This window comes from Centrocercus urophasianus, unplaced genomic scaffold (assembly GCF_019232065.1).
Source record: "Centrocercus urophasianus isolate 14NV4802_14NV808 unplaced genomic scaffold, USGS_Curo_1.0 seq_10, whole genome shotgun sequence".
Classification (NCBI taxonomy): domain Eukaryota; kingdom Metazoa; phylum Chordata; class Aves; order Galliformes; family Phasianidae; genus Centrocercus; species Centrocercus urophasianus.
This window is the reverse complement of record NW_024884142.1, coordinates 4,805,815-4,831,936: the sequence shown is the minus strand read 5'-3', so window position 1 is coordinate 4,831,936 and position 26,122 is coordinate 4,805,815. Positions and strand designations below refer to the sequence as shown.

The 26,122-nt window shown below is 37.9% G+C and overlaps 2 protein-coding genes across 7 annotated transcripts in view; one reads left to right on the top strand and one right to left on the bottom strand.

Moving 5' to 3' along the window:
- SMC6 (structural maintenance of chromosomes 6) overlaps positions 1 to 7,376 on the bottom strand; it is a 30,313-nt gene extending 22,937 nt beyond the window's left edge. The window contains exons 1-6 of the mRNA XM_042828843.1: positions 7,261 to 7,376; positions 6,374 to 6,520; positions 4,855 to 5,006; positions 3,065 to 3,182; positions 1,370 to 1,475; positions 157 to 293 (exon numbers count right to left, since the gene is read on the bottom strand). Of these exons, the coding sequence (XP_042684777.1) occupies positions 157 to 293; positions 1,370 to 1,475; positions 3,065 to 3,182; positions 4,855 to 5,001 (508 nt within the window). The 5' untranslated portion in view covers positions 5,002 to 5,006; positions 6,374 to 6,520; positions 7,261 to 7,376. The remainder of the gene's footprint in view (positions 1 to 156; positions 294 to 1,369; positions 1,476 to 3,064; positions 3,183 to 4,854; positions 5,007 to 6,373; positions 6,521 to 7,260) is intronic.
- A 31-nt stretch (positions 7,377 to 7,407) lies between these two features.
- Positions 7,408 to 26,122, top strand: GEN1 (GEN1 Holliday junction 5' flap endonuclease). Of its 6 annotated transcripts, XM_042828898.1 has the most exons (16): positions 7,448 to 7,529; positions 7,708 to 7,905; positions 9,234 to 9,440; positions 11,985 to 12,171; positions 13,043 to 13,219; positions 14,139 to 14,249; positions 16,443 to 16,516; positions 17,025 to 17,116; positions 17,904 to 18,054; positions 18,168 to 18,204; positions 18,306 to 18,386; positions 19,990 to 20,120; positions 21,785 to 21,846; positions 22,388 to 22,531; positions 22,648 to 23,800; positions 24,143 to 26,122. In XM_042828898.1, the coding sequence occupies exons 3-16, from the start codon at positions 9,280 to 9,282 to the stop codon at positions 24,150 to 24,152; spliced, it is 2,571 nt and encodes an 856-aa protein (XP_042684832.1). In that variant the 5' UTR covers positions 7,448 to 7,529; positions 7,708 to 7,905; positions 9,234 to 9,279; the 3' UTR covers positions 24,153 to 26,122. The 6 variants fall into 6 exon arrangements, with proteins under 6 accessions (XP_042684797.1, XP_042684832.1, XP_042684807.1 ...); XM_042828863.1 differs by having other exon boundaries at positions 7,408 to 7,455; positions 22,648 to 26,122; XM_042828873.1 differs by having other exon boundaries at positions 7,708 to 7,877; positions 22,648 to 26,122.

Genomic DNA, 26,122 nt, shown 5'->3' with positions numbered 1-26,122 from the left:
ATGCCAGCATACTGCAGTCTAACATGCCAACACAGATACAGAAAAGTTAACCTTCTAAGAAAATCCTTAAGAAGTTAACCTTCTAAGAAAATTCATTTAAAGTAATTAAACCATTAAACCATTTAAAGATTGAGGGCAAAACAAACTATCACCAACCAGATTTGCTTTTCAGTCTGTATGTTCTGCTCCCTTCCAGATTAATGTGTGTATTCACAATAATAGAGTCACCATACAGTTCTGGTTTAAATGCATCTCTGCCTTGGTTTTGTAGTGTTACTGAGATATCTGCAGAACTAAAGGAAAAAAAAAACAAGGAGTAAACACACAAGCATCCACCAATAGCTGAAATGAGTTATAAATTAAAAAAGAAAAATAAAATCAGAACTTAATAATTTTCTACAAAAAGTCATTCATAGTACAGATTGGAACAAAACACACTGATGATATCAAAGCCAAAACAGCATTGAAGACAACTGGACAGAAAGATCACCACACTGTTTTGTTTGCAACTTCAGGTAAGTCATGAGCAAGAAGCAAATGTGCAGACTCTCCCACTTTTCCTTCATACCTCAGTACCTTCATCTTCAAGTTGCATTATCAAGCTCCTTTCTGGTTGTTCCCTTGTCTCCAGGCTGGCTTATAAGCTTACAAATTGCTTGGCTCATATAGCCATCCCTGAACAAAGCAACCTATAGTTCACTACTAAAGGTTTGTTTGTTTTTCTTTTTGGAAAAGAAGGGATATGGTTTCAATTCTGAATTCAGATATTCTGTTTCTAATGGGAATGCTGAAATGTTACTACACAAGGCAGGTACTGAAGCAATTTTACTCCAAATATTTCTGAAAGGAAAAGTCTGGGGCTTCAAGTTGCAGCTTTATGTAAAAACAAGGTTTTAAACCTCATCTTTTTTTCTGGTTCCCCTAAACACACTATCCCCACTCTTGCAGCAGACATTAATTCACATCCTACACATTAAATAATCCCCCCATGTGTCAAGGTCTTTGCACTGTGCATACACTCATGTCACTAGAAAGACAGAAAGAATTAAACTTATGCTCACAGAACAGTAATGATTCATTTCTGGTGAACTTTCTAAATGAACTCTTCAATCTGTCTGTAGGATATTCCAGTACATCTAATACATGAGAACTAACTTAAGCAGTATCCTTTATGTGCATTGGCAAATAGCATGCTACTGGTACATTTCCATTTATTTTTAACGTGGCCCTTTCAGCATTTTGATTTTTATTTTTATCTGTTAGATCTAGTAGGAGATCAGAGAAGAATTAAGTTGCCAGAATACTGAGCAACTAATCTGAATCAGTCTCGAAACATATTCCACCTTAAAACCAAGGAAGTTATACTTACGTCTCTCCACTTTTTACAAACAATTTTAACGAGGAACCTCTATTAGTAGCAGTGGCTTTTCCTCCAAGCCCAACAATCAGCGCAGTTAAAACAGAACTTTTTCCACCTGTAACAGAAGCACTGAAGGTTTTTTTTTTCTTCAAACAAAAAACAAGAAACAGAAAAAAACGAAAGTTACTGTGTCTTCATCTTCAGTTCATTTGTACTAAAGTTGCCAACTGCTTACATATTGAAGCAGTTGCATCTCAGCTTGTCAGATATATAAAACAGCCACAAATCTAGGAAAGAATATCTTAAATCAGGCATTTCCAAGTTTCTCCCCCAGAAAACATGCTGAGCCAAACTTCTGCTGCTCTCCTCATTAATTTGTGTTCAATGAGATGTTCTATCTCAGGGAGAAAGAAAATTCCATTTCTTAAAAGCACACAGAAAACACATATAATACAAAAGAAACCAACACATATCATCATATGTTAACACATAGTTAACTACCAGGGAAATTTTAAGCCCTCTTTAACATCTATGTATAACTTTTGAAATTCTCCCTCCAAAATAAATTAACTTGGGTAAGTACAACATCCTGCTAGAACGGTTTCAAGTTGACATATACTTGGATAACTACTGTGTATTTAAAAAATGAATACATGCCTATGTGAAACTTAAATTTATGTATAATTTAGCTATGAAAAGTTCTACTTATGTTATCTTTCATAAATGTCCGAATTTAAAACTCTTTTCACTAGCTTTGCACTACTGGGATAGACTGTGATTCTCAAGTATAAAATTGAATCCATCTACAGCCAATGGAATGAGGCTCAACCAGACCAAATGCCGGGTCCTGCACTTTGGCCACAACGACCCCAGGTAACACTAAAGCCTTAGGGCAGAGTGGATGGAAGACTGCGTAGAGGAAATGGACCTGGGGGTACTGATTGATGCTTGGCTGAACATGAGCCAGCAGTGTGCCCAGGTGGCCAAGAAGGCCAATGGCATCCTGGCTTGCATCAGAAGCAGTATTGCCAGCAAGAACAGGGAAGCAATTGTCCCCCTGTACTCAGCACTGGTGAGGCCAAATCTCCAGTACTGTGTCCAGTTTTGGGCCCCTCAATGCAAGAAAGACATTGAGTCCCTGGAGCGGTTCAAAGAAGGACAAATCTGACGAGGGGTTTGGAGCACAGGCCTTATAAGGAGCGGCTGAAGGAGCTGGGATTGTTCAGTCTGGAGAAAAGGAGGCTCAGGGGAGACCTTATTGCTCTCTACAACTACCTGAAGGGAGGCTGTAGTGAGCTGGGGGGTCGGCCTCTTCTCTCATGTACCTGGTGATAGAACTAGAGGGAACAGCTTCAAGTTGCACCAGGGAAGATTCAGGCTGAATGTTAGGAAATACCACTTCTCTGAAAGAGTGGTCAGGCACTGGAATGGATTGCCCAGGGAGGTGGTGGAATCACTGACCCTAGAGGTGTTCAAGGAAAGGCTGGATGTTGTGTTGAGGGACATGGTTTAGTGAGAACAAATGTGACTGGTGGATGGTTGGACTGGGTGATTCTGTGGGTCTTTTCCAACCTTGGTGATTCTATGATACAGTCCCCAAAGATTCAGAGATGAACTAGCAATTCTTTTTCAAATAGAAATTATACATTTTAAAGTCTCAACAAAAGTGTTCTTCCATATAGCAACGATACAATTAGTACTTACTTCCATTGTTTCCAATAATAAAATTGAGATTCGATCCAAACTGAAAAGGCCCCAACATCGAATGACACATGAAGTTCTTCAGCTGGATACTTTCAATTATCCCAGCTTCCCCTACAGTCTAAATAATCAGATATTACGTCAGATATTACGTCACTTGTGTGTTTTAATGAAACACATTTCACATACTTCAAACATAATGAGAATTCAAATGACTATGATAAAAAGCATGAATGGTAACAAACCACAAGGAAATCAGCATTCATCCATGATACTATGAAAATTGCTCATTACAGAACAGTTATTATGTCAATCAAGATAAAAACAGTTAGTGAAAATTGATCAGTTCTCTAACTTTTATTTTACATAACATCAAAGATTAAGATCATACATTACAGACAATTATTAGAGCAGTTAATAAGGAGTATCATAGAAAGACTTCTTGTTATTGAAATAACACTTCATGTACAACTCCCAAAGTACTTTTCTGACAACAGATTTTTGTTTTATTATCAATGCTTCTGAAAAAGTTTTCTAACCAAGAAAAAATTTCTTGGAGTGACACAGAATAGAGAATACTATTCAAGAAAATGAAGAGTAATATCTCAATTTATATCTCTCTATAACTCAACATCAGTATCTTATAATATGCAAAGCTATATACTTAAGCTCAGTAAATATTTTTAAAAAGACTACCAAACTTGAAATTCAACTACTGCAGAAGAAGAGAAAAGAATATTCACGTCTTCAAGTTCCATTGCATTTCAAACATTTCTGTTATTTGTTTGCAAGCATCAGCTATGAAATGAAAGCATTCAGTGCTTTTTTCAGCAAATCATGTTTTTCTAAATACACTTTCTACTTTTCCTAATGCAATAATTCTATAAAGTCCTTTTGCTTTACTTGTCAATTTCAGTAGTATTCATTCCATAAAACTAGGATACCATACTATACTATAGTGCCTCCTATTTTATTATGTTGCTTCATAATGTCAGATGTGGATGGTGGTGGGATGGGAGTAGAGGTTGAACCTTCTTGCCAGCATTCCATTACATTTTGTTCTGTGCAGCAGAGTGGCAATCTGATAAAATGGCATCAGACATGGAAGCGCAGATGAAGCAAAGGTGTATCACTGAATATGTGCCATTTTTTACACGTGAAGCGATCCAGTTTGGAGAAGAGAAGGCTCTGGGTAGATCTGATAACAGAATTGCAATATTCAAAAGATGGCTATAACAAAGAAGGGGACAGACTCTTTAGCAAGGTCTTTTGTGACAGGACAAGGGGGACATGGTTTCAAACTAAGATGGGAAATTTAGAATGGATATAAGGAAGAAGTTTTTACCAAAAGGGTAGTGAGGCACTGGAACAAGTTGCCCAGAGTGGCGGAGGAAGCTCTGTCCTTGGAGATGTTCAAAATCAGAGGGATGGGGCTCAGCACCCTGATGGAACTGTAGGTGTCCCTGCTCATTGCACAGGAGTTTGATTAAATGATCTTTAAGGGCTCCTTCCAACTCAAACAATCCTATGATTCTGTGAAATAGGAGGCACTACTTTTCAAGTGACCTACACATTGCTTTATGATCAACTGCCAAAAATACATGATCTGAGAAAAGAGTGAACTCATTCAGAAGTCCTATTACAGTCATTAACTCTAATTGTTTCATTTTGTTGTATTGGTTCCATTGAATCCTATATTTAAGACTTACTTCAAAAAAATCAACCAAAGCCACAGGTTTACTTTTTTTTTTTTTAAATACCAATTTTTAGGCGGATTTTTTAGAACAACTTACCGATGTTAAAGAGAAACAGCTATTATCAGCTGAAAACAGTGAGTTTCCTTCATCACTGGACTCATCACTATGTTCATCTGTGTGTTCTTGTCTCTGTCTTTTGTGGGATGGAGGCTTTGAAACACTTTCTTCCTTTCTCTTACCCATGAGTACTGAGAAAACATGAAAGTAACAGAAGATTGAAACCTATCTGTTAAATGAGAACACACCAACAGATAACAACACAGACTGTATTTATTTAAATTGACACAAGAAATATAAAGATCATAGCAAATGTTGCATTGAACTAAAATCTCAGTGAATTCTCAGAACTGAAATCTCAGTGAATTTAAGCTTAAGCTTATTTTGCAAAAGGCTTTATAATAAGAAAAACAACTTCATTATTCTAATCAAGTTGAGTTTCTGGATTACCAACAGAGGTCAACCTGGATTCTATCTGAGATACCAAAAAGCAAAAGAGAGGATCATTTAGATTTATGCAGTTTCTGCAGAAAGCATACCTGTCTTTGTAAGGTTCTGTCTTTGCCATGGAAAGCAAAATGCTGTTATTTTACTAATGAAGGATTACAGTTCTCTGAGAACATACCTACATGTGTATGCATATACAAATACTTCCTTTACAAACTGAGAAATAACCCATTGCACTAATGTGGCTACTAGACGAATCTTGCAAAAGTAACAAAGTCTACTCAAGTCACATATAACTAAACATCAAGTATTAAGACTAGTCAAAATGTAGTCTTTTCTGCAACAGGATGTGTTTCTTATTCCTCAAAAAACACTTTCTACATTCGTAACATCTAGAGACCGAAAACACTACAGAAGGCAAGCAAGATCACATTCAGCCATAGAAGAAAAAAAGGTCACATTTCTACAAAGACAACACACAATGGAATAGCAGTCCATACTATTGATAAATGTTCTGACCATACTTCAACTGATATCCACCACATGATTTTTTGATGCCAAAATATGTGGAGTAATTGGAAACATTTTGGAATGTTTTTCTGCTCAGGATAGACCCATCAGCACATTTTCCTGTGTCACATACTGTAGGGAATCTGCTTTAGCTGGGGGGGGCTGGCCTTGATGATTTCTAGAGGTCACTTACAAACCCTAGAATTCTGTTGTTCTTCTACCTGAGCCATCTTAATGTTCTGGTATAACATTAGCCTGATTTCAACAGACAAAAGACTCATACTTACAAGCATCACAGGCAGTAGCATTTATTACATCAAACACCACAGACATTACAATTTATGACACCACTACAAAGACTACTGAATTTCTTCTGTGAGTATTCCTTGACTTTCATAAACAGTGCTTAATAATTTCCTCGTTGTCTTAGTGCACACAGTTGATAAAAAACAGTATACAACTCTTCCTGTTAAGTGTAATGGAGAAGTTTCAAAAGACAGAAACACAATAAACTTCCCAGCTGATGTTCTTTTACGTTACACAGTCTAATACCATACTTGTAAAGCAAGCAACAAATACATTTCATCATACAGTTACATACCTTTTACTGTGTTACTTTCAGTCTCTTATAGAACCATCTCTTTGTAACTAATATCAGCAAAGGGTTACTTGTAAATCCTTGGAATTTATCCATTACTCTAACATGAAGACAGATCTTTGTTCACTCTGTTGTTCCATTGAAATCCCACTCAACGAAGAAGAAAAAAAATACATGTCTTAAATGCTGTAATTAATATTAAAGACCAGCAGTATGAATTCCATCAACTGGCAAAAATAAACATTAGTACATTTTAAGACATAAAATAAGTTAACGGGAAGTCAACAACAAATAATATTGACAAATGTTAACAGAAGTTTGCTACAAGGACTAGACACAACACACATCATATTTTAAATCCAAAGTCTAAATTTATGGCTATATTGCCATATATAGGACAGTGAATGGAAATTTGTGATGACAAAGTCAGGAACATCAGTAATATAAGTGATAATCAGACTGCCATTCCAAAAGACAATACAAAAGCATCAATTCAGTAAAGAGCATGAAACTTACTAGCATGGAATGAACAAGCACAGTTACAAACAAAGCCCACAGCAACAACCATGAAGAAATAAGAGCAAGACAAATCCAGTTATAAAAACATCACCAATTAATGCAAATTATTACAAGTAATTGTTATGCACCTAACAAGAGCATAAAAGGAAAACACAGTGTCACTTAGTACAGGATAAGCACTCCTACACTTGACAGCAGAGAAGTACTCCCATCACTAAAGCCACAGCATAGGAAGACAGGGTGCATTCACTACACACTGCACGCACAACAGGACAGGTGCGGCCTCACCAGGGAAAGGATCGCAACCTGCGCTCCACCGCAGCCGCCCCCAACCACTGCAGCCCCGCGGGGTCAATCGCTCCTCGCCCTACCTGCCGTCGCCGCCGGCGGGACCGTTACTACGGGCAGAAAGTTGAACGCGGGCAAAACACCGCTTCCTCAAGCAGCGGCGCGGAAGGGAATGCGTAACGGAAGAGCCGCCAAGAGCGCGGCGCATGCGCGCTGCCCGCCGAGGGGCCGTTTCCGTGCGCCGCCATTTTCGGGAGGGCGGAGCGGAGATGTGCGGGGTGAGCGTCTGCGGTGGAGGGATGGTGGCCGGCGTCCTCGGATAGGAGAGTTCCAGGGCTCGGGCGGGACGCGGGTAGGCGGCCCCTGCGCTTGTGTGGGACTGCGGTTGGATCGAGGCGGGAGTTTCAAGTGTTTAAATTGGAGGGAGGGCTTCTTCGTGGGCACAGCTGTAGGGCGGGAGGACGGAGTGCTGAACGCCTCAGCTGTGCTCCATTGAAAAGGTTTGTGTGTGTTTTTTATGTGTGTTTTAGTTTATGTTTCCTGCCAGTGATCTTACGATGCTGTGCTTATCGCCGGCGATTCGTCTGCATGTAGAAAGGAAACCAGGGTCAGCCTCTGTCTTTAGAAGCCTCCGTCTCTGTGAGACCGAAGGATGCCCCTTTCTGTCGTTCCGTTGCATCCCCACGTGTCTTTGGAGAAGGTTTGTGTGCGTCTGTTGGTTTCCCCTGGTACGTCCGAGAAACGGATCGCTCTGTGCTTCAAGAAGTAACGCCGCGTGTTTGTTTGCTTTATTCCTAATTTTAACTCATTTTATATCCTGAGGCATAACAGCAGCAAGGTAATTTTACTGTGTTATGCCTTGAGTGCGTACGACTAAAACGGGGTTTTGTGTTTGAAGGATTACAGAAACACAATTTGTGTTGATGGTAAAGCTTTCTTTGAGAATATGATTAAAAAAAAAAGTATAGAATGCCTGCAGTGGTAGAAGGTTATCAGGTTACATTCCTGAATGGCTGCCTTGTTTTAAAGCAGTACAAAACAACTTGCAAGGAGAGACTTGTGCCAGGTGTTGGATGAGGAAGCTTCTTGATTTTGATGTGGCTCTGCTCACAAGAGGCAACAAAGTGGAATATCCTCATGTGTCTTAAGCAAGTCAGAGTTCATCAAGTCAGTTTCAAAAGAGGGAAGTGTATTCTTTGTGTGCGTACAGTTTCAAATTCTGGACACAATAAATAAAAATATTTGAGATCTTATTTCTGTCTTTTGATATTGAGGGAATTGAGAGAAACTTAAATAAGCATGAGGCAAACTTGGTGTGATAAGGCAGTGCAGGAATAAATGGATACTGTGAGGGTTTTCCCTCTCTTTTACAAGTCAGAGGCTTCATATAGAAGCAGCAAGATATGAAAACCAGAACTATCCAAGGAAAAGTGAAGAAAAGGAAACAGTAATGGAGTAATATGGATGACAGCTGCATAAAAAAAATAAGAGACAAAGAAATGTACTGCCTAGGGGATGTATGTTATCAGCTGGTGTTCCTTAGAGGTATTTTAGAGCCAGTCACTCATTAAAAGATTAAAAGTAGTAAGAAGAGAGATGTTATCATGTTCCTGGAGTTATGCTGTTATAACTTCAAAAATGGTTTTTTGAAGGAACTTCTTGAGGTTGTCTGTGTTGACTCCTTGCAGGTGGATCCTACAGCTTCACATCAGGAAGTAATTTCCTTGGAGAGTGTGGATATTGTTTTTTTTCTTTTTAAATAAGACTTGGAATTTAGTTATGTGTGGGATACTTTAGAAGTAATTTATAGCTTGGTTTACTTGTTTCAGTTGAATTTATATTGTGTTATATTGTATTATGGTTGTTTTTACATTCAGACTGTTAGAAATGATAATATGTAATGCAGTGAAGGTAACAAGTAATAAACCATCTGTAGAGTGCTTGTGTGTTCTTTGCTCCTAAAAGCAAAACTGATAATGTCTGGGTATTTGTGTTCTGGTCTTAACGTTCATAGTATGTCATGTTTCATTTGATGAAAATATTTTATTTTCCTTAGTCTTTAAAGCTAAAACCTTCCTGCTGACAACGAAGAAGGTAGAACAATGGGAGTGACTAATCTGTGGCAAATCCTGGAGCCTGTGAGGCAGCCTGTAAGCTTGAGTAGTCTCAAAGGAAAGACACTTGCTGTCGATTTAAGTCTGTGGGTTTGTGAAGCACAGACTGTTAAAAAGATGATCGGAGTAGTTACCAAGCCACATCTGAGGTATGGTATCCATATAGATAACTGTAACAAAATGTTCTAGAACTGTATGATTTAGTTGCTCTGAACTTATGACTCATTAGCTCCAATATTCAAATTACTATGTTGCTTTGATTCTGTTATTATAACCTGTGCTGTGTACATAAAGGGTTTGAAATGAAGGCACAGTCATACTGGTTAAATTCAACTTAATGCTTGGCTGCAAACAGGAGAATTGGTTGAAGCAGGTGTGTCATTATTGAGGCCTCATCAATGGGTGAGAGGCGTGTAAGCAAGGCTGTACTGGTCTTACTGTGGTACCATGCTGCATGATGTACAAATTACCAAGCTGCAAGAAAAAAGTCAGCATACTGCCATGTGTTCCTGAGGCTGTGTTGGAAGTTGCTAGGGAAATTTAAGCTGTTTATGACTGCTGTTTGGAGGCTGGTAGAGTCATAATGTACCAGGAATCATGCATGCTTTAGCCTGATTTTGCTTATGAATTGGAATTCTAGTTAGATCACATACTGAAGTAAATGTGTTTAAATCATTCATCAGGCTTAAAAGCAACATTGAAGTTTGTCTTCAATTTATACGAGCAAGTATAAGCAACCATAACCTGAGAGTGCTGTTATGTGCAAGTGGTGCTGACAGTAGGTATTGTGAAACTACATGCAGGTTTTTAAAAATGAGCAGCTTCTGGTCAGCACAGGAATATTGGCTTAATAGCTGCTGTTAGATATTTCTGTGGCATCTGTTGAGTTTCTTTGATATGAAATACTAGTGTCTTCTTAGAATCACTTCTTAACATTTTGTTACTAAGACTGGATAATTAACTAGAGAATGAAGCTTAACATGAGTTCTTCACTTCTCTATGATATTAAGTCTTACATGCAGTGGAATGGAAACATCAGCCCAGATACCTTGCACAATCTTTCAAAAGTGAAATGGAGGGATGGATGGATTTCTACCAAAAAAAAAAAAGATACCATTTCAGGTAGATGGAGAGTAACTTATTTTGCTAAGTATTCTAGAGAAACTACTATTTAATTGGATTTATATATATGTATATATGTTGTAAAAATAGAACTTGCCTCAAGAGATCAGCTTATCCTCTTTTACCCATAACAACTATACGGAGTTAAATCTCAAGTAATGGTCTTTCCGTGTCAATTGAAGTGTTATAAATGTTAGCTTGCTCTTGTTTGAAAGATTAACCCAGGAATTATAGGGAAGGGCATATACTGTGTGATTATTCTGAATATAGCTATTGTAGACCAGGTAATTATTGCTGTCTTGGACATCAATGGTGGGAAGAATTTTGTATTTCCATATGAAATAAGTTGGTGTAATAATGGTATCTATGCATCTGTGTAACAACAGTATTAGTCATTTACATCAGATATACCAGCATGATAGACTTGGGCTTAATGGTACGAAACAATCAATGCAGATGTACTTGGAAGCAGATTTTGAAGAGTGCATTTTATGTGGCTTTTAAAATTTTTTCAGGTTCTTAGAATGTAAAGACAAAGAGTATTTTTAGGAGGATTTGCTTGGAAATCTTGTAATGCTGTTACAAGTTGGTAGTGAAACAACCTCAAGTAAAGACAAGAAAATAAATAACAGTTTTATAGCCTGGGAATAAGGAAATCATGGGAGAAGAAGAGCAAGCCAAGATTGAGCTAAATTCTTAGACACAAGAATCTAATGAGGTTTAACAAGGCCAAGTGCAAGGTGTTGCGCTTGAGTCGAGACGGTCTCTGGTAAGAGTAGAGAATTAGTAGAACTCATTGAGAGCAGCCCTGCAGGGAAGGACTTGGAGGTCGTGATGGACAAAAAGCTGAACGTAAGCCAGCTGTCTGCTTGTGCAGCGCAGAAGACCAACAGTATCCTGGGCTCCATTAACAGGGGTGGCCAGCAGGGGCAGGGAGAGGTAATTGTCTCCCTTTACTCTGCCCTTGTGAGGCCCCATCTGGAGTGTTGCATCCAGGCCTGGGGCCCCCAGTGCAGAAAGGATATGGAGCTGTTGGAGAGGGTGCAGAGGAGGGTCATGAAGATGATCAAAAGGCTGGAGCACCTCTCCTATGAAGAAAGGTTGAGGGAACTGGGCTTGTTCATCTTGGAGAAGACAATGCTCTGGGAAGATTTCATTGTGGCCTTCCAGTACTCAAAGGGAGCTTACAAGAGCTTATGAGAATTTTTACATGGTCTCATAGTGATAGGATAAGGGGAAATGGTTTTTTTGAACTAAAAGAGGGGAGATTTTTGTTGGATCTTAGGAAGAAGTTTATTACTCAGAGGGTAGCAAGGTGATGGAATAGGTTGCCTAGAGATGTTCTGAATGCTCCGTCTCTGAAGGCTTTGGTTGGGATCCTGGGCAGCCTGATCTAGAGGTTGGAAACCCTGCCCACAGCAAGGGGTTAGAACTAGGTGATCTTTGAGGACCCTTCCAACCTAAGGTGTTGTATCATTGTGTGACTGTCCCTGGAGTAGACTGAGGGATGTAAGGAAACCTGATTTCTTTAGATGTTTTCCTTAAGTCTGGAACACCTTACTTTATTGCAGAAACCTGTTTTTTCGGTATTCTTTTTTCACGTCAATGGGGATTAAATTGGTGTTTGTCATGGAAGGCGAGGCCCCCAAGCTGAAGGCAGACACCATGAGTAAGAGAAATGAGATGCGATACGGAGCTTCCAACAAACATGGGGCTGCAAGAACAGGGAGATCTCTTTTTAAATCTATTTTGAAAGAGGTGAGTAACTGGGGTGTCTTGGCACTTTTTTTTTAAACGTGATAGAAACCTTTAACAGTTTGAAGATGAACTCAAAAGAATTAGTAGTTTTCTGCAGAACAAATTTCAACAGTGTTTGGAATTAGAGGGAGCATGCCTCTTGCAGTTGTGTTTTCCATCAGTTGATTATTGCAGTAGGGTGGCAGTATCAGAGCAGTTTTCTTGTTTGATGCATCTCTGTGTTTTATGCTGCAGTGAGCCACACGTGGAACTGAGTGCTTATTACAGAAATGCAGCTTCCTTGTTATTTGGTGTATTGTTGGAAATCTGTTGCATTACCTGAGAAGCTTTGTCTGCAAAGAACTTCTGTTCAGTAATTTTCATTTTAATTCATTATCGCAGGTGTTTTGCCATTCTTGTGTAATCAGTTTTGTGAAATAAAGTATGTAGACTCATGGTTTCAGTAGCTGAATGTATTCACGTTCTGTTCTCAAACTTGTAGAAAGTATGTGTTTGTATGTATCTCAGTATGTCTCTAATTGTGGTCCAGTATTAGTTGGGCCAACAGTACTGTGTTTTGTGCTTGATATTTTGGGGCAGTCTGAAGTTTGTCCCTTATCTAGGACCAGCACAGACTGCTGAGTAGTCAGATTTGAAGGAGTAAGTGTTAATTATGTTGTGTAATTAATGTATAATGTATTAATCCATAATTAATGGTCTTAGTTGAGTATTTCTTTTGACTGTTGCAGTAAGATACTTTTGTAAAGCAATTGCAGTGATATGTTTTATATATACTCTTTCAGAGTGGACATATAAACTGAGAAAATACATGCTAATAAGTGGATATAATCTAACATTCAATGTACATTTTCTTTTGGATTCTTTTACTTAGTGCCTCCAGCTGCTGGAGTGTTTAGGTGTCCCATGGGTTCAAGCAGCTGGGGAAGCAGAAGCAATGTGTGCTTACCTGAATGCAAAAGGCAGTGTTGACGGGTGCATTACCAATGATGGAGATGTTTTCTTATATGGAGCTCAAACAGTTTATAGGAACTTTGCCATGACCTCTAAGGTAACGTACATCAGTAGGATCAGAAGGGGATCTTACCGGCTCGTCAGAGTCATCCCAAAAATGTAAATGGAAATTAAAAGGAGGCCCTCGAAGCAATTGCTTGGATATCATGCTTATCTACTAGTTTGTGTTGGTTATTACTGTTCTTTAAGATAGGAACATTTTGGACATCCATGCAGTGGGTTTAAGAACAGAACAACTGAAGATCACTTAGAGTACTGTCATCTCTGTTTGTGGTGTTCCGTGGTGTGCAATAAAGATAAGCAATGTTTTTTTTTCCTTCTGCAGTGGAGAATTTTAGTGAAACTGCTTCCTATAAATTCCCATTTGGAGTATGTAGAGTGGTCAGCCTCCTGGCTGGTCTGTGTGCGTGCATTGTACATGTTTGGTTTACTCATTACAAATATATTTACTGTTAATGCTCTTAGTCTTAAATGATGAATAGGAGAGAGGTTATGCATCTGTATTGTAACTAACAGGCTGTTGTGATCATTCAGTAAAAAACAATTTATGACCTTGAGCTGAAAATGTTTATTAAGAGTGTGTTTTTCTAAAACTGGCAGAACCAAATTTTATTAGTTGACACTTTCTCTGTAAATCAGAGAAAAGATTTAATGTGTTTTGCCTGATAAACCTACAAAGAAAGTGGAGGAAAAAGGAGATTGGGTTGGTATTTCTTATCTAAAAGGTAGTTTTTAAATAGTTGGTATCCATGCTTGCAGCTTGAAATTCTAGAAGTGCTGTTATTCTCATGGCGTCCATGTGCTACATTATAAACTTTAATTGCTGCTTTATAGGATTTATCCGTCAGACTCTTCTGTATTTTGTAGGGTAGACCTGTTGTAGGGTAGAACTGCAGACATGGCAGTTCCTTCCCTGGTGTCACAGAAATGGAATAAATGATAAATGTCTTTTTCAGGAATCACATCTTGATTGCTACACAATGTCCTCTATTAAGGAGAAGCTTGGTTGTGACAGAGAGTCTTTGGTTGGACTAGCTGTTCTTCTGGGTTGTGATTATCTTCCAAAGGTAAGCAATCACTTACAGCATATCAAGGAAGACTTCACATGCTAACAGAACTGTGTGCAGTACATGATTGCTGAGATCTGTGGATGCTTAATAAGTCATAATTTTTTGTGATAGTTTAAGGTGATCAAAGTGGAGCATTAATCTTTCTAAATTGGATGTGTTCATCCTGACTTCAGTCTTCATCTCCATTGTGTGAAAGTTCAGTTTAATGATACTGAGCAAACATGAGAACTGCCCGTTAGCACTTATAGTACAACCCTGACATAGTAGCTGAGGAAAATGAGAAAAAACACTGTGTCCTTTGGGATAGCTAGTCATTGTTTGAACTGCAGTTAGTAGTAACGCTCGTTCTGGATAGAGCTTAGAACTTACTTAATTCATTACTAAATAAAAGTCTCTTTTTTTTTTTTTTTTTTTTTTTTTTTTTTTTTTTTTTCCTCCTTGAAAGCTCTTGGATTGTTGTCGTTGAGGCTTTGAACAGTTTTGGAATGGAAAGGAAAGGGGATGAAACTTTATTTCTGTGCAGTCCATCATACGGTGACCACAGACAATAATGCTCCCATTTTGGTTGTCTAAGTTAACTCTTAAATCATGGTGTTTCAATTTAATAAATCTGTCCTTTTAAGCAGCAGGTAGAGTGCATCACTCTAATTCTTTCCTCTTTTTTTCTTTAACGAGAGACTTGCTTCTGCTGTAGTAATCTGTAAACACTTCATTATCACAAAAGAAACTCTAGTGAGGAGGGGAGGGGCTGAAAATAGTGGCTTATCAGTAGTTTCTGTAATGCACGTAGCAGCTGCTGGTATGCTGAGTTCTTGCATAGTCCTAAAGTGGCACAGTTATGTAGCACCAGGCCAGTCTTGAGTTGCTGCAGCCCAGCAAAGCAAACAATTGTACGAACTTCTAAGGAAAGCTGAACTGCAGGAGTGCAGCAGGTGTGGGGATTGGCAGATCAGGTAAGTGAGAATACTTACCTCATCACTTACCTGAATATAACTGCACTTGCTTTGTTCATTACACACAAAAATGCTGCTTTCCTTGCAGAAGCTGAGTACCTGATCGTCTGCTCAAGTGTCTGGCTGTAGTCCAGTGACTACTTCTAATTGGTTTTGAAAATTGATTTATTTCATGCAGTTGCATATGTTCTATTCAATCATTATGTCTGAATGAAACTTGTAGCAGTGCTGTAGGAAGGACACTCAGTATGGTATATGTGTTCAACTGCACTGATTCTTAGTAAAATAATGGGTGTAAGAATTGAACGAGGAACTGAAAAGCAGCACATACATTTAAATTGTTCTGGTTGTTTTTAATCAACTGTCTGCTGCTCTTCAGTGAATTTAAGAGTTACAGTGAAGTCCTGGATTTCTGTCCTTGAGCAACTCCTGAACATTGTTACTGTTTCCATCCATTACCCCTAGTGGTAGTCTGTTTTCCCATATAGGGCATGTGTACTGCAAATGTAATAATGTAGTAAATATCAAAATCAAACAAGGAAAGAGGAGAATTATATAAGGCTTGAGATTTTTAATTAACTTTCAGAAAATGCTTCTGCACTATTCACTGTAAATCACCTATCAGCTAGAAAACTCAAGTATTGGAGGTCCCTTCCAACCCCTACAATTCTGTGATTCTGTGATTAGAAGTTTCCTTGCCATAAAGCTGCTTTTTCTCCTGTGATTGAAAGCTTTTTGCTGTTGTCGTTGTTTTTTTGTTTGTTTGTTTGTTTTTCTCCTCGAGTTTCCAGCATTTTGACTTCAGATAGAGAGTCTTTGTCTTCCAAAACTATTATGAAGAGTTTCGGCTGGCTGGCTGGCACATAGCTGGCAAAAACGTAGAGTCCAGTTTCAGATAGGAGGGAGAAAAAGAGTAAGAATGGGGTTGGAAAATGCAGGAAAAAGACAGTAGGAAACAGGAAAACATGTGACTTACTCTGAGTTGCTATTGAGGGTAAGGCTGTTCTGTGCATCTTGTGTGTCACGCTGATTGCGTAGCTCCAGTCTTTTGCCATTTCTATTCATAATTTTGTAAAAAATATATATATTTTTCTCAGTTTAGCTCACTGCCTTGGGATTGTTTTTTGTTAGTCTGTTATTTCTGTTATTTCTAACATTTCATAATGTTAGAAAGGCAGTAAAGATGTGTGTACTGCATGTGACCATTTCTTAATGTTTCATATTTCTGTCTCTATAGGGTGTTCCAGGAGTTGGAAAAGAACAAGCTTTAAAATTAATTGAGACTTTGAGAGGTCAAAATTTACTGCAAAGGTAAAGTGAAAGTTTACCCCGTATGCTGAAGTACTTTTAGTTCACATACTTTCTGGTATGGGCTTCAGCTCCAACACAATGCTAGTAATATTTTTTAATTTTTTTTTTTTTTTTTTTGAGAGTCAAGTGGCTGCATTGTTGTTTGCCTAAATGAATTGCATGGTGTGCTTTGTGAACTTGTGGATTGTTTTAAATATTAGCTGACACCCAGCTTTAGAGTATGTTGTTGCATTGGAATAGAAGTCACAAGGACTGATAATTCTTATTTTTTAACTGGTTTGGGATTAGGACATGAGGTTCTAAATGCTTTCTGTGTTTGTTATCTTAATGTGCATGTCAATATTCATAATCCACCACGGATATACTTGCAAAACAAATAATCTAGTTTCTTAACTTAAGAAATACTTCTTGAGCAAATACTTGAGAAGTGCAAAGGCCTACTTGGGTGTTTGATTTTAAGTATGAAAGTATAAAGTATTTCTTAATCCTTTAAATATCACCCCGATAGGTTTGAGCAATGGAAAGAACAATCTGAGCATGATAATAATCCACCTTTGGTTGTTAAAAGAGTAGCGCACTGTTCTGACTGCCATCATCCAGGTCAGTGTTGAAAGTGTAGAATTTTATTTTTAGCTTAATCATTTGTTTGCTCTTGATTCTGGATGTTGGGGTCATTGGCTGGTTGAATTTTTGTGACTAGCATTACAAAATGCTTTTCTTGTCATTCAGCTTCTGACTGCACATTTTCTGCACTGTGTATCTGTATGGAGACTTTTTGAGGGTGCAAGTGACGTTTCTGAAGTGTGAAACCAGTTGATAGCAGAATGTTAATACAGTGCATTTGTGTGATCCCAGATATTTACCTTTTTAGCAGTGTCACTAAAAACAGCACTCTGTAATGGCAAGCAACTTCCTTTTTCTCCTCCCTAAAATGGCTCTGCATGAGGACTGAACCCACTGCCATTGCTGGATTTTGTTGTAGCTTTTTCTTCAAAATAAATTAGTCCTAACCTTGTTTTTGTAGTTTCTTCAGTGAACTCATTTAAAGGTATTGCTTTGGATGGTAATGAGAAGGGGGAAGAAGCTTGTTTTATGTCTTCTTTACTTATTTTGTCAAAATGTCCCATGCTACTTCTGCAGCATTCATTTATGGTAAATTCCTCAGCACAAGGTCTGAAACAGTTAGGGACAGTCTTAAGAAAATAGTTTTTAAAAAATAACACATTATATTTGTCAGTTTTTATTGGAAGTTATATAGCTAATATACTCAGATATGCTTACAGCTGTTATTCATTTGTGTTCTGACCTTTATTTTTTTTATTGCTAATATTGTTTTTGGGGGTTTCTAAAACCTCCTTTCTCATCGTGATTTGTGCATCTTCTATAGGATCATACAAGGAACATGAGCGCAGTGGATGTAAATTCTGTGAAAGCACTAGATACTGCAAACCCAGTGACTCCAAATACTGCTGCCCTTGCGAATGGCATCAGTTAGAGCAAGTGAAACAAGCAAGTGCAGTGGAGGACAATATCAGAAAGTAGGAATGTTTTGAAAAGAAACTGCTTTCCCCTTCATGTGCAGAGTGAGCATTTAAAATGTGTATTTTTCCTATTTGTTATTCAGTTTCTAACACATTTCTTTTACCTGCAGAAAAGCTAAAAGTTGTGAAGGCTTTCCATTCGCTGAGGTAAGAAGCCTAGTTAAAGATTAATTTTCCAAATCAATTAATTGAAATTTCAGGTTTTCTGCCCTTTCTTCAACTGCCTCTTTTCTGTTTTTTATCTCAAGGTTATCCAAGAATTTCTTGTAAACAAGAATAAACTGAACAAGATAATGGAATGCAAAAGGCCGAATTTATTGTCATTTCAGGTACATGTGAAAACATTGAATATTCAGCTCTATGCATTTTCTTATTATTTCCCTTAGGGAAGTCATCTGTGGTTTTCCCCCCCCGTTGGTAATTCTACAGGAAATATAATGAAAGTACCTTGTCACAGCCTTTAATGCGCCGCATTCTTTTTGAAAATCAAAAATTGGCAATTGTGAAAAATTAGTTGATGTAAACAGGCATTTAGAAGAGCTCAAGTATAGTAACTTGGAAAAAAGGTCACTTCCCGTTGTTTCATTTTTCATTGTCTAGCATTACTGGAGTGGATTGCTGAGCATTGGATCATCTCTAGTGTATAAAATACGGTGTGTTTATGAGGCATAATGCTTCAGGAATGTTATCTTTGTCCCACCTTTCGTAAAGGTTTTAACAGGTGTGGCTCTTGGTTTTTACTCATGTTTGCCTTGTCCTCTTACCAGTATACATATGTGGTAACTTAAGTTACGTTTGCAGGCTTTGAGGTTTTTGGTTGTTTCTTCTTTTTTTTTTTTTTTTTTTTTTTTTAATAATAATAATAATTTATTGGTATCACTGAGGCAGCCAGCTTCTATACATAACAAGCAGAAACATTTATTCTGAATTATGCATATTTTCCCCCAGAAAATGGCAGGCCTGTATTTAGCACAATCTTACCACCTTCCAGATACAGAGGCACTTCGATTCCAAGTGCTCAAAACTCAGAAGTGACATACAGGGTTTGCTCCAAAAGTAATGCCTGCTGCTTGCTTTCATGCAAACTGCACCAGCTACAAAGAGCACAATGCCATGGTTTGATAGAGCAAATTTTTTGCTACAAAGAACTTTTTTTTTAGCATAATCATCACTATTAGCTATTTATTTTCACCACCAATTAGCAAGAACCTGCATGCTGCATTAGTAAAAAATCTGCACCAGCAGAGGTGGCCCACTGTTTCACATCTGCAATGGCAGCATCCTGCCCATGCAGTCTGTCTTTGATTGGCCTAAACAGATGGCAGTCAGAAGGTGCCAAATCTGGACAGTCCAGCCAAGACTGGCAAAGAGTTCCATGATCTTTAAACTGGTATGGACCTGGCTTTATTGTGTTGTCGTCTTCTCTGGCCTGGCTGTGGAAGTTGGAGCCTTCAGCTTAGTCAACATCATGATGTAGCAGTCAGAGTTGATGCTTTGTCTGGGTTGCAGGAAATCTAGAAGTGTCGTTGCTTTCCTATCCCAAAAGATCACATCAGTTACCCAATGAGGGCTCCATCCTGAACTTTTTCTTAGTGGGAATTCACGTGTCACCACCCCATGGACTGCCATTTTAGCTCTGACTAGTAGCCCTAGCTTGTCACACAGTGTGACAGCTCTGCATGGCCATCTGGAACGTGACTTTTCTTTCACATCACTGTTCCTTCAATTTGTTACTGGCAGCAGGTAGATCTGTTCATTTACAGAGATGAGTGTTCCTCCACTTGGTAGTGAGATATTGTTTGGTGTTTCTTTAACTTACATGTTTAAAGCATCTAGTTCTGTGTTTCTACTCTACAGCTGTTGAAGTGTGATATCTAACAGAGTAAGCAAGTTTTAAAGCATAGGTTTTTTTTGTTTGCTTTACACTAACAGATATTTGCTTCTGAGAAGATGGAATGGACAAAGCATTATGCTTGTAAAAAGCTATTAGTGCTGCTGACACGTTATGATATGATCCAGAGAAAATCTGGATACATTGATTCAAAGCAACTGCAGGCAATTCGGTAAGGCAGCAAGTGTTCTTCAACCTAATATTTTACTTCTGCTGCTGGAGGAATTTTTAATTAATTTATTTTTTTTTACAAAAATGTAATTATTTTCTTTCCTCTCTGATTCAAGCCATGTGCTCATTTTGAACAGAATTAAAAATTTAAATGAACATATTATTATATATGTTGCTGCTGCACAAAGTTGTGCATACAGTAGTTTTCTTATGTTCCAACAGAGCCTGCTTTCTTCTATGCTTACTATTCCATTCTATTTCTTTGGGTCTGTGCACATGAGGTTTACCTTTTAAGGGATTACTTCTCAGATACTTAGTCAATTTTAATTGACTTCAGTGATTAAAAGATACAAGCATGGACTTACAAATAAACATCTGCATACTCAGTTGTGTCTAGTGAAATTATTGCCTTCCATTTTGTTTCTGCTACCCCTTCTCTCAAAAAAATTCAGTCCTTTGTCATTACTGACATGGCCGTGGATCCTGGGTACTTAAAATGGATAGCAGGAAAAACAATGTGATGCAAGTAACAATTTTCATCTCAGTATTTTCCCAGCATCCAGTTTCCATTACTCAGGAATTCTCTGGGCCAGAGTTGGTATCATTTTGATCTGTCAGCCCTCGGTGGATCTTTTAAATGATCTAATATTTTGTTAAGCCTATGTAAACTTTAAGAACCTACAGTGTCTGTTGGCAAAAGGTAGCTAAGCTTAACTTCACAGTGTGAAAGAAATTATTTAACTTCCTGAGAGGTTGCTTTGGTGGGATCTACTTTCTTCTGTTGTAAGGTTTATTTGTCATTCCATTTCTTGGTGCTGTGCAGTTCTCTATAGACCTTAATTTTTGGAAACAAAAAGCAGTCAATGTCAGTATGGCATCATCTCTTTTGGGTTGATGGGTTGATAGTCTATTAAAGTGTGCCTTGTAAAGAAGCTGTTTTGTTTAGCATTATCTTACAGAAGAGTGACTGGATTGAGTGTGGTGTTTGGAGGCTGCTTTTTAATGATTTGATTAGGCAAGTTACTGATATTTTGCTTTGAATGAAAAAATAGGTATGTTCTGTTTATGTTTCTGTCTAGTGTTTCAAGAGTTTAAAAGTCAGATCTTGATCTTATTTTCTTTTCAGTCATTTAAAAACATAGTAATGAGAAAGCACCAACCTCTTCACATGTAGGAACTTTGACTGCCCTTGTTCAGTTCACATTCTGTCTTAATGACAGCCCTGTTTACTATCTTACTTCATGCTTTTATGCAAAAGATGTGAACAGTAACATCTGTTCAAATTACTGTCTGTGGCAACAGTTGTGGTATAGTTGAAGATAACAAACTGATGTTTGTGGAAGTTTGCATTAGAGTTATATGTTCAGAACAGTTCTGATTTCCAGTTATGCTACTTGGAGCAGCGTCATTTCTCTTAAATGAATAATCACTGTTCAATATCTAGAGCCAAAATTGTAGTATACAACTTGTGCATTTAAAAGAAAAAAAAAAAGCATATTTTTATAATGCTGTGCTAAGTTCACTGCTACAGACATTATTTTCTTCTGTTCTGAATCATCATAAATTAAAATAGTGAAATATTTTTAGGTATCTTAGATTCTCCCTTAGATTCCTCGTTTCTTGTTCAGACAAAATCATCTAATGTGTTACTTTCTTTTCTTGCAGAATAGTCAAGACACGTGTTAAAAATGGAGTTCCCTGTTTTGAAATTGAGTGGGAAAAACCAGGTTGGAATTGTTTCTGTCCTAATTATTGAACAGTCTAATTCATAGAAAAAAGCATTCCTTAAAGAGGAAAATAGTTTGATAGCATTATGATAAGAGATGTATGAATAAGATTGGGAAAACAGTACTGTGAAAGAAAATGTCACATTTCAGATACCCTGAAACCAAGAGCAATGCTAAAAATTAAGACAAAACCACACAAATAACACCTTCCCCCAAACAAACAAATGAAAAAACAACCATTTTAACCACTTATCCAGAAAGCAAGAGGCTTGGTTTCCAATTATTTTTTCTGGTTAATAAGATCTGGACTCTTTTTCATGTCATGTTATGTCTTGTTTCATGATGACAGACTTCAGTCCTCAGTGTGTCTATATGACATGGGAGCTTGTCAGAAAGCAAACAGCTGTGCCATAGCTAGGCCTCAAACCTTGTGCTATTTGTCTCTTTACATATCTTCCTTACGCTCAAATACTTTTTTCTCATTCCATCCTCTGAAATATTTGTATATATATTTCTAATATAAACTCATTAATTTTGATAGAACACTATGTTGATGCAGAAGATGAGCCTGTGGAGTTGTATGTAGTTACAATAGAAGAGCAGCCTTTGTTTCAGGCTGCTTATCCAGATGTTGTTGCTCTTTACCAAATGGAAAAGTCAGAAGTTCTGGCAAAGAAACAGAAAAGTAAGTCCAAAAATTTTTGTCTTAGGGGCCTTACCAAAGTACAAGAAACAAAAGTAAATATTGCTCAATGGCGGGAGAAGTACAATGTTTGTATGCTTTTTTTTTTTTTCTTTCAGACAAGAAAAATAGACCAAAAGAAAAGGAGTTATCAGATGCTTATAGTGAAGTTACCAATTTTCTGTCTCAAATGAATTTCAAGTCTGCGTGTGAAGTTGTTCCTGTGCCAGACCACACATCTGATGGAAAAACTCCACCTGAGTATCAGATATGCCAGAGAAGCACGGAATCAGAAGATCCAGAGATAGCTGCAGCTTCTTGTGTAACATCTGTTCAAATGTCAGAATCAGTTGGACTTTCTCAGACAGCATCACCTTTCTTGCACTTAAAGAATACATTGACTGACTCATCTGTAGTGCCAGCACAATTTACTAAGAACTCGGGAGTGTCATCCTCTGTAAGGGCTGATCTACAACTGAGCAGCATTGATGGGAAAGGAACTTTCTTCAGCACTTCACCAACCCATGGGTGTAATACCTGTGATCCAGCACCTGATTTGGCTGCATGCATAAAACATTCATATCCACTGCATCACGGAACAGTGAAAAATAGCTTGCAGTATTCTGGTGCTGCACAGTCAGATCCAGATCATTCTGATAGTGCAGATGATTTGCTTTGGGATGGCCACATGGAACAACTTCAGAAGTTGTCTTTAAGTGAGCGTATACTTAAGAAGACTTCTGCTCCATCAAAGTCTGTGCTGTCAGAAGATGTAATGCAGCAGGAGTCTTTCAAACATTTTAAGCACACAGAAGCAGCATTGAAACTTGATAAAGATTATTTCTCTTCCTCGTGTCAGTTAAATAAACTAGCACGAGACACTAAAAACGTGTTCCCAGAAACCTGTGCAAGTGAATCCAGTGCACCTGTTTCTAAAGAAAACGACACCCAGCATGAAATGATGCAGAAAGACTGTATTATGAGCTGTTCAACATCTCGAGTCCCCAGCAGGCAAACAACAGAGCCGTTGCATACTGTGTGTGAAGTGCTTCCGCTGCCTCTTCCTTTGCCAGCAAATGTTGTTCCTGTCCATAACATAACAAAAACTTGTACTCAGACTGCTTGGAAAACTTCTTTCAAGAGTGTGTGTCAGAGCAAATGCTCTTCTAGCGAGGACAGTGATGATGGGAACATGAATAAAAATCCAATATGTAAGCAGAAGAAAAGGCAACTGAACCCTGGCCAGTTAAAAAAAACTTTTACGAAGAAAAGGTATAACACTGCTAGTGGCAAAAGTACCAGCAGTGACTCAGCACTTGTAATTAAAGGGATGGAGAAAACCACCAATTTTAAGCAAGTTGGTGGGAATTTGTCATTGGAAGTATCTCCAAAAAATTCCTCTGTAGTTGAAATTGATTGTTTCCAGAGTTCAGAACAACTGTTTCAGGGCACAGGTTCCTGTCCTGAACAAGTTGACAGTGATGTTCTGATTTCTTCGTGGGCAGACAGTCCCCTTCCCCTGTCTGAAAGACTAAAAAGAAGACTCAAAAGTAATTAGGTTGCTCATAAAAATAATTACGGTAACAATTAACTCTGAAACTTCGCTTCTTACAGAGCTCTTTAGTTTCTCCTGTGCTATGTCGACTGGAGTGCAAACATTCATGATGAATAAGAAGTGTTGTGAAATACTTCATACTGGTGCTGAAGTTTGAAACTAAAATGATGACAAAGGTACTAAATCAGATATTATGGGCTTGGTTATGTTCTGAATGAGTAAACAACAGACTCTGGTATACAAGGGAGCTGGATTGGTACTTTTGAATTATGAAGTCTTTTTTTCCCTGCCAGGTTGTTAAGGCTATTAGTCCTTCTGCTTATACAAACAGACTTAGTAAAAAATGCCTGTTATTGGATGTGTTCAATAAGGCAAATCAGCTGGATATGTTGATTGTCTCTATCAGGTCATCTGGAGACATGCTGCGGTGTATGTTTGAGCATAGCTAAATTTATAATGTGCTGTGCCCTATAATAAACCTCTTTGAATGTTTGCACCTTCCAAATGAATAAGCCATATAAGAATATTCTGGTTTTGTGGCTGTCACTTCTGCTATTAAAGAAAATTTGATGGCAGCTTTAACCACATGTTTCTAAGCTATTGCATTTTTAATTTACATGTGGTATGCAATTTCATCTAATGTTCATGTATATGAACAGAAAGGTTAAATACAGAAAATCAAAATATGATAACAGCATTGCAGGCTCTCTGAAGAGTATCATGTACTGTAAACATTTGATCTTACAGCGAGAACTTAAATGCAATTGATTTTTGAAGGTGTTTTTTCTTTCCTCTTAATAGTCAGGCAAACTGATCATAAACAAAAAAAACTGTCTTCTCAAGCTTATTAGAAAATTCTTCCTTACCTGTACTTAATTCATAATTTTTCTTTGTTCTGGCCAGAATGAAGGCCCATCTTAAATGCAGGGTTTATATTCTCCTTGGTTTATATTATTCATGCACTAATGAAAAAGTCAATTATTTCTTACGAAGGCAGAAACCTTAGAAGTTAAGAAGCAAAACTCTAGCTGTGTTTAAAGAAATAGATAATATAATCTGTAGTTAGTAGAATTGGTAACTTCTTAGTTTGGCCTCTGGCAAGTAGCAGAAGCTGATCTGTAGTAAATTTTCTAAATGAAAAATGAGTTATATAGATGAGCAAAACTTCCAAAACTATTGGAAACGTCTTCTGGAGGCTCACCACCCGGATGATGTGAGCATATAGCTGAAAGAACAGAAATGCTATGGAGAATCAGAGTAGCAGTCACCTGCAAATAAGAAAGGGGGAGATTCCAGATGTTCCAGTCGATTGTGGACAGACTGTGTGTGTGTGCGCGCGCGGAAAAACACATTTGTTTGATCCTGTTTCTTTCTTGCTGCTGATTTTTGAATACTGAAGGTTCTGATCAGCAGCTTGAATTTTCAGGAATAAAATATTAGCACTGTACTTACTGGAAGGATCTTAAATTTTTACCCATATTTTGTAAATTTCTGTGCTCTAGATTTTTGTTTAAAGCTGGTGGTAAGCTATATTTTTGGAGGAGTTTTTTGTTGTTGTTGCTTTTCAGATTTCTGGAAAGACTGCCTTACTGAAGGATTTTCCAAAAATACTGTGCCATAATTAACAACAAATTTGTATTTTATGGATTGTGGAAGTCAGAAATGAGGTGCACTCATGATCTTGTAAGAACTGCAGTGGGATAGATTTGAAAATAACTGCATAGGATACCACCTCTCACACTATTTCTGCTCACTGCAGCAAATCAACATGGGAACATTTATCCTTGGGGGTATCATCAGGTTTGCGATTCTCTGCAGAGGGGAGATCACAGTTTAAATGCATTTGGAGTTCTCACCTTATCGTAATTTACTCAATGTGAGGATTAGGGCCAATTTCTCTACCTTGGAGCTGTTCTAAGTGTCAATGCTGACTGCTTTGCAGGCTCTCACATTTGTGAAGAAAATGTTTAAACATATTGAATCAGTGTAACAGATAACGTCTGCAGAAAATATTCCTAAAAGATTATGCTGAACTGGTT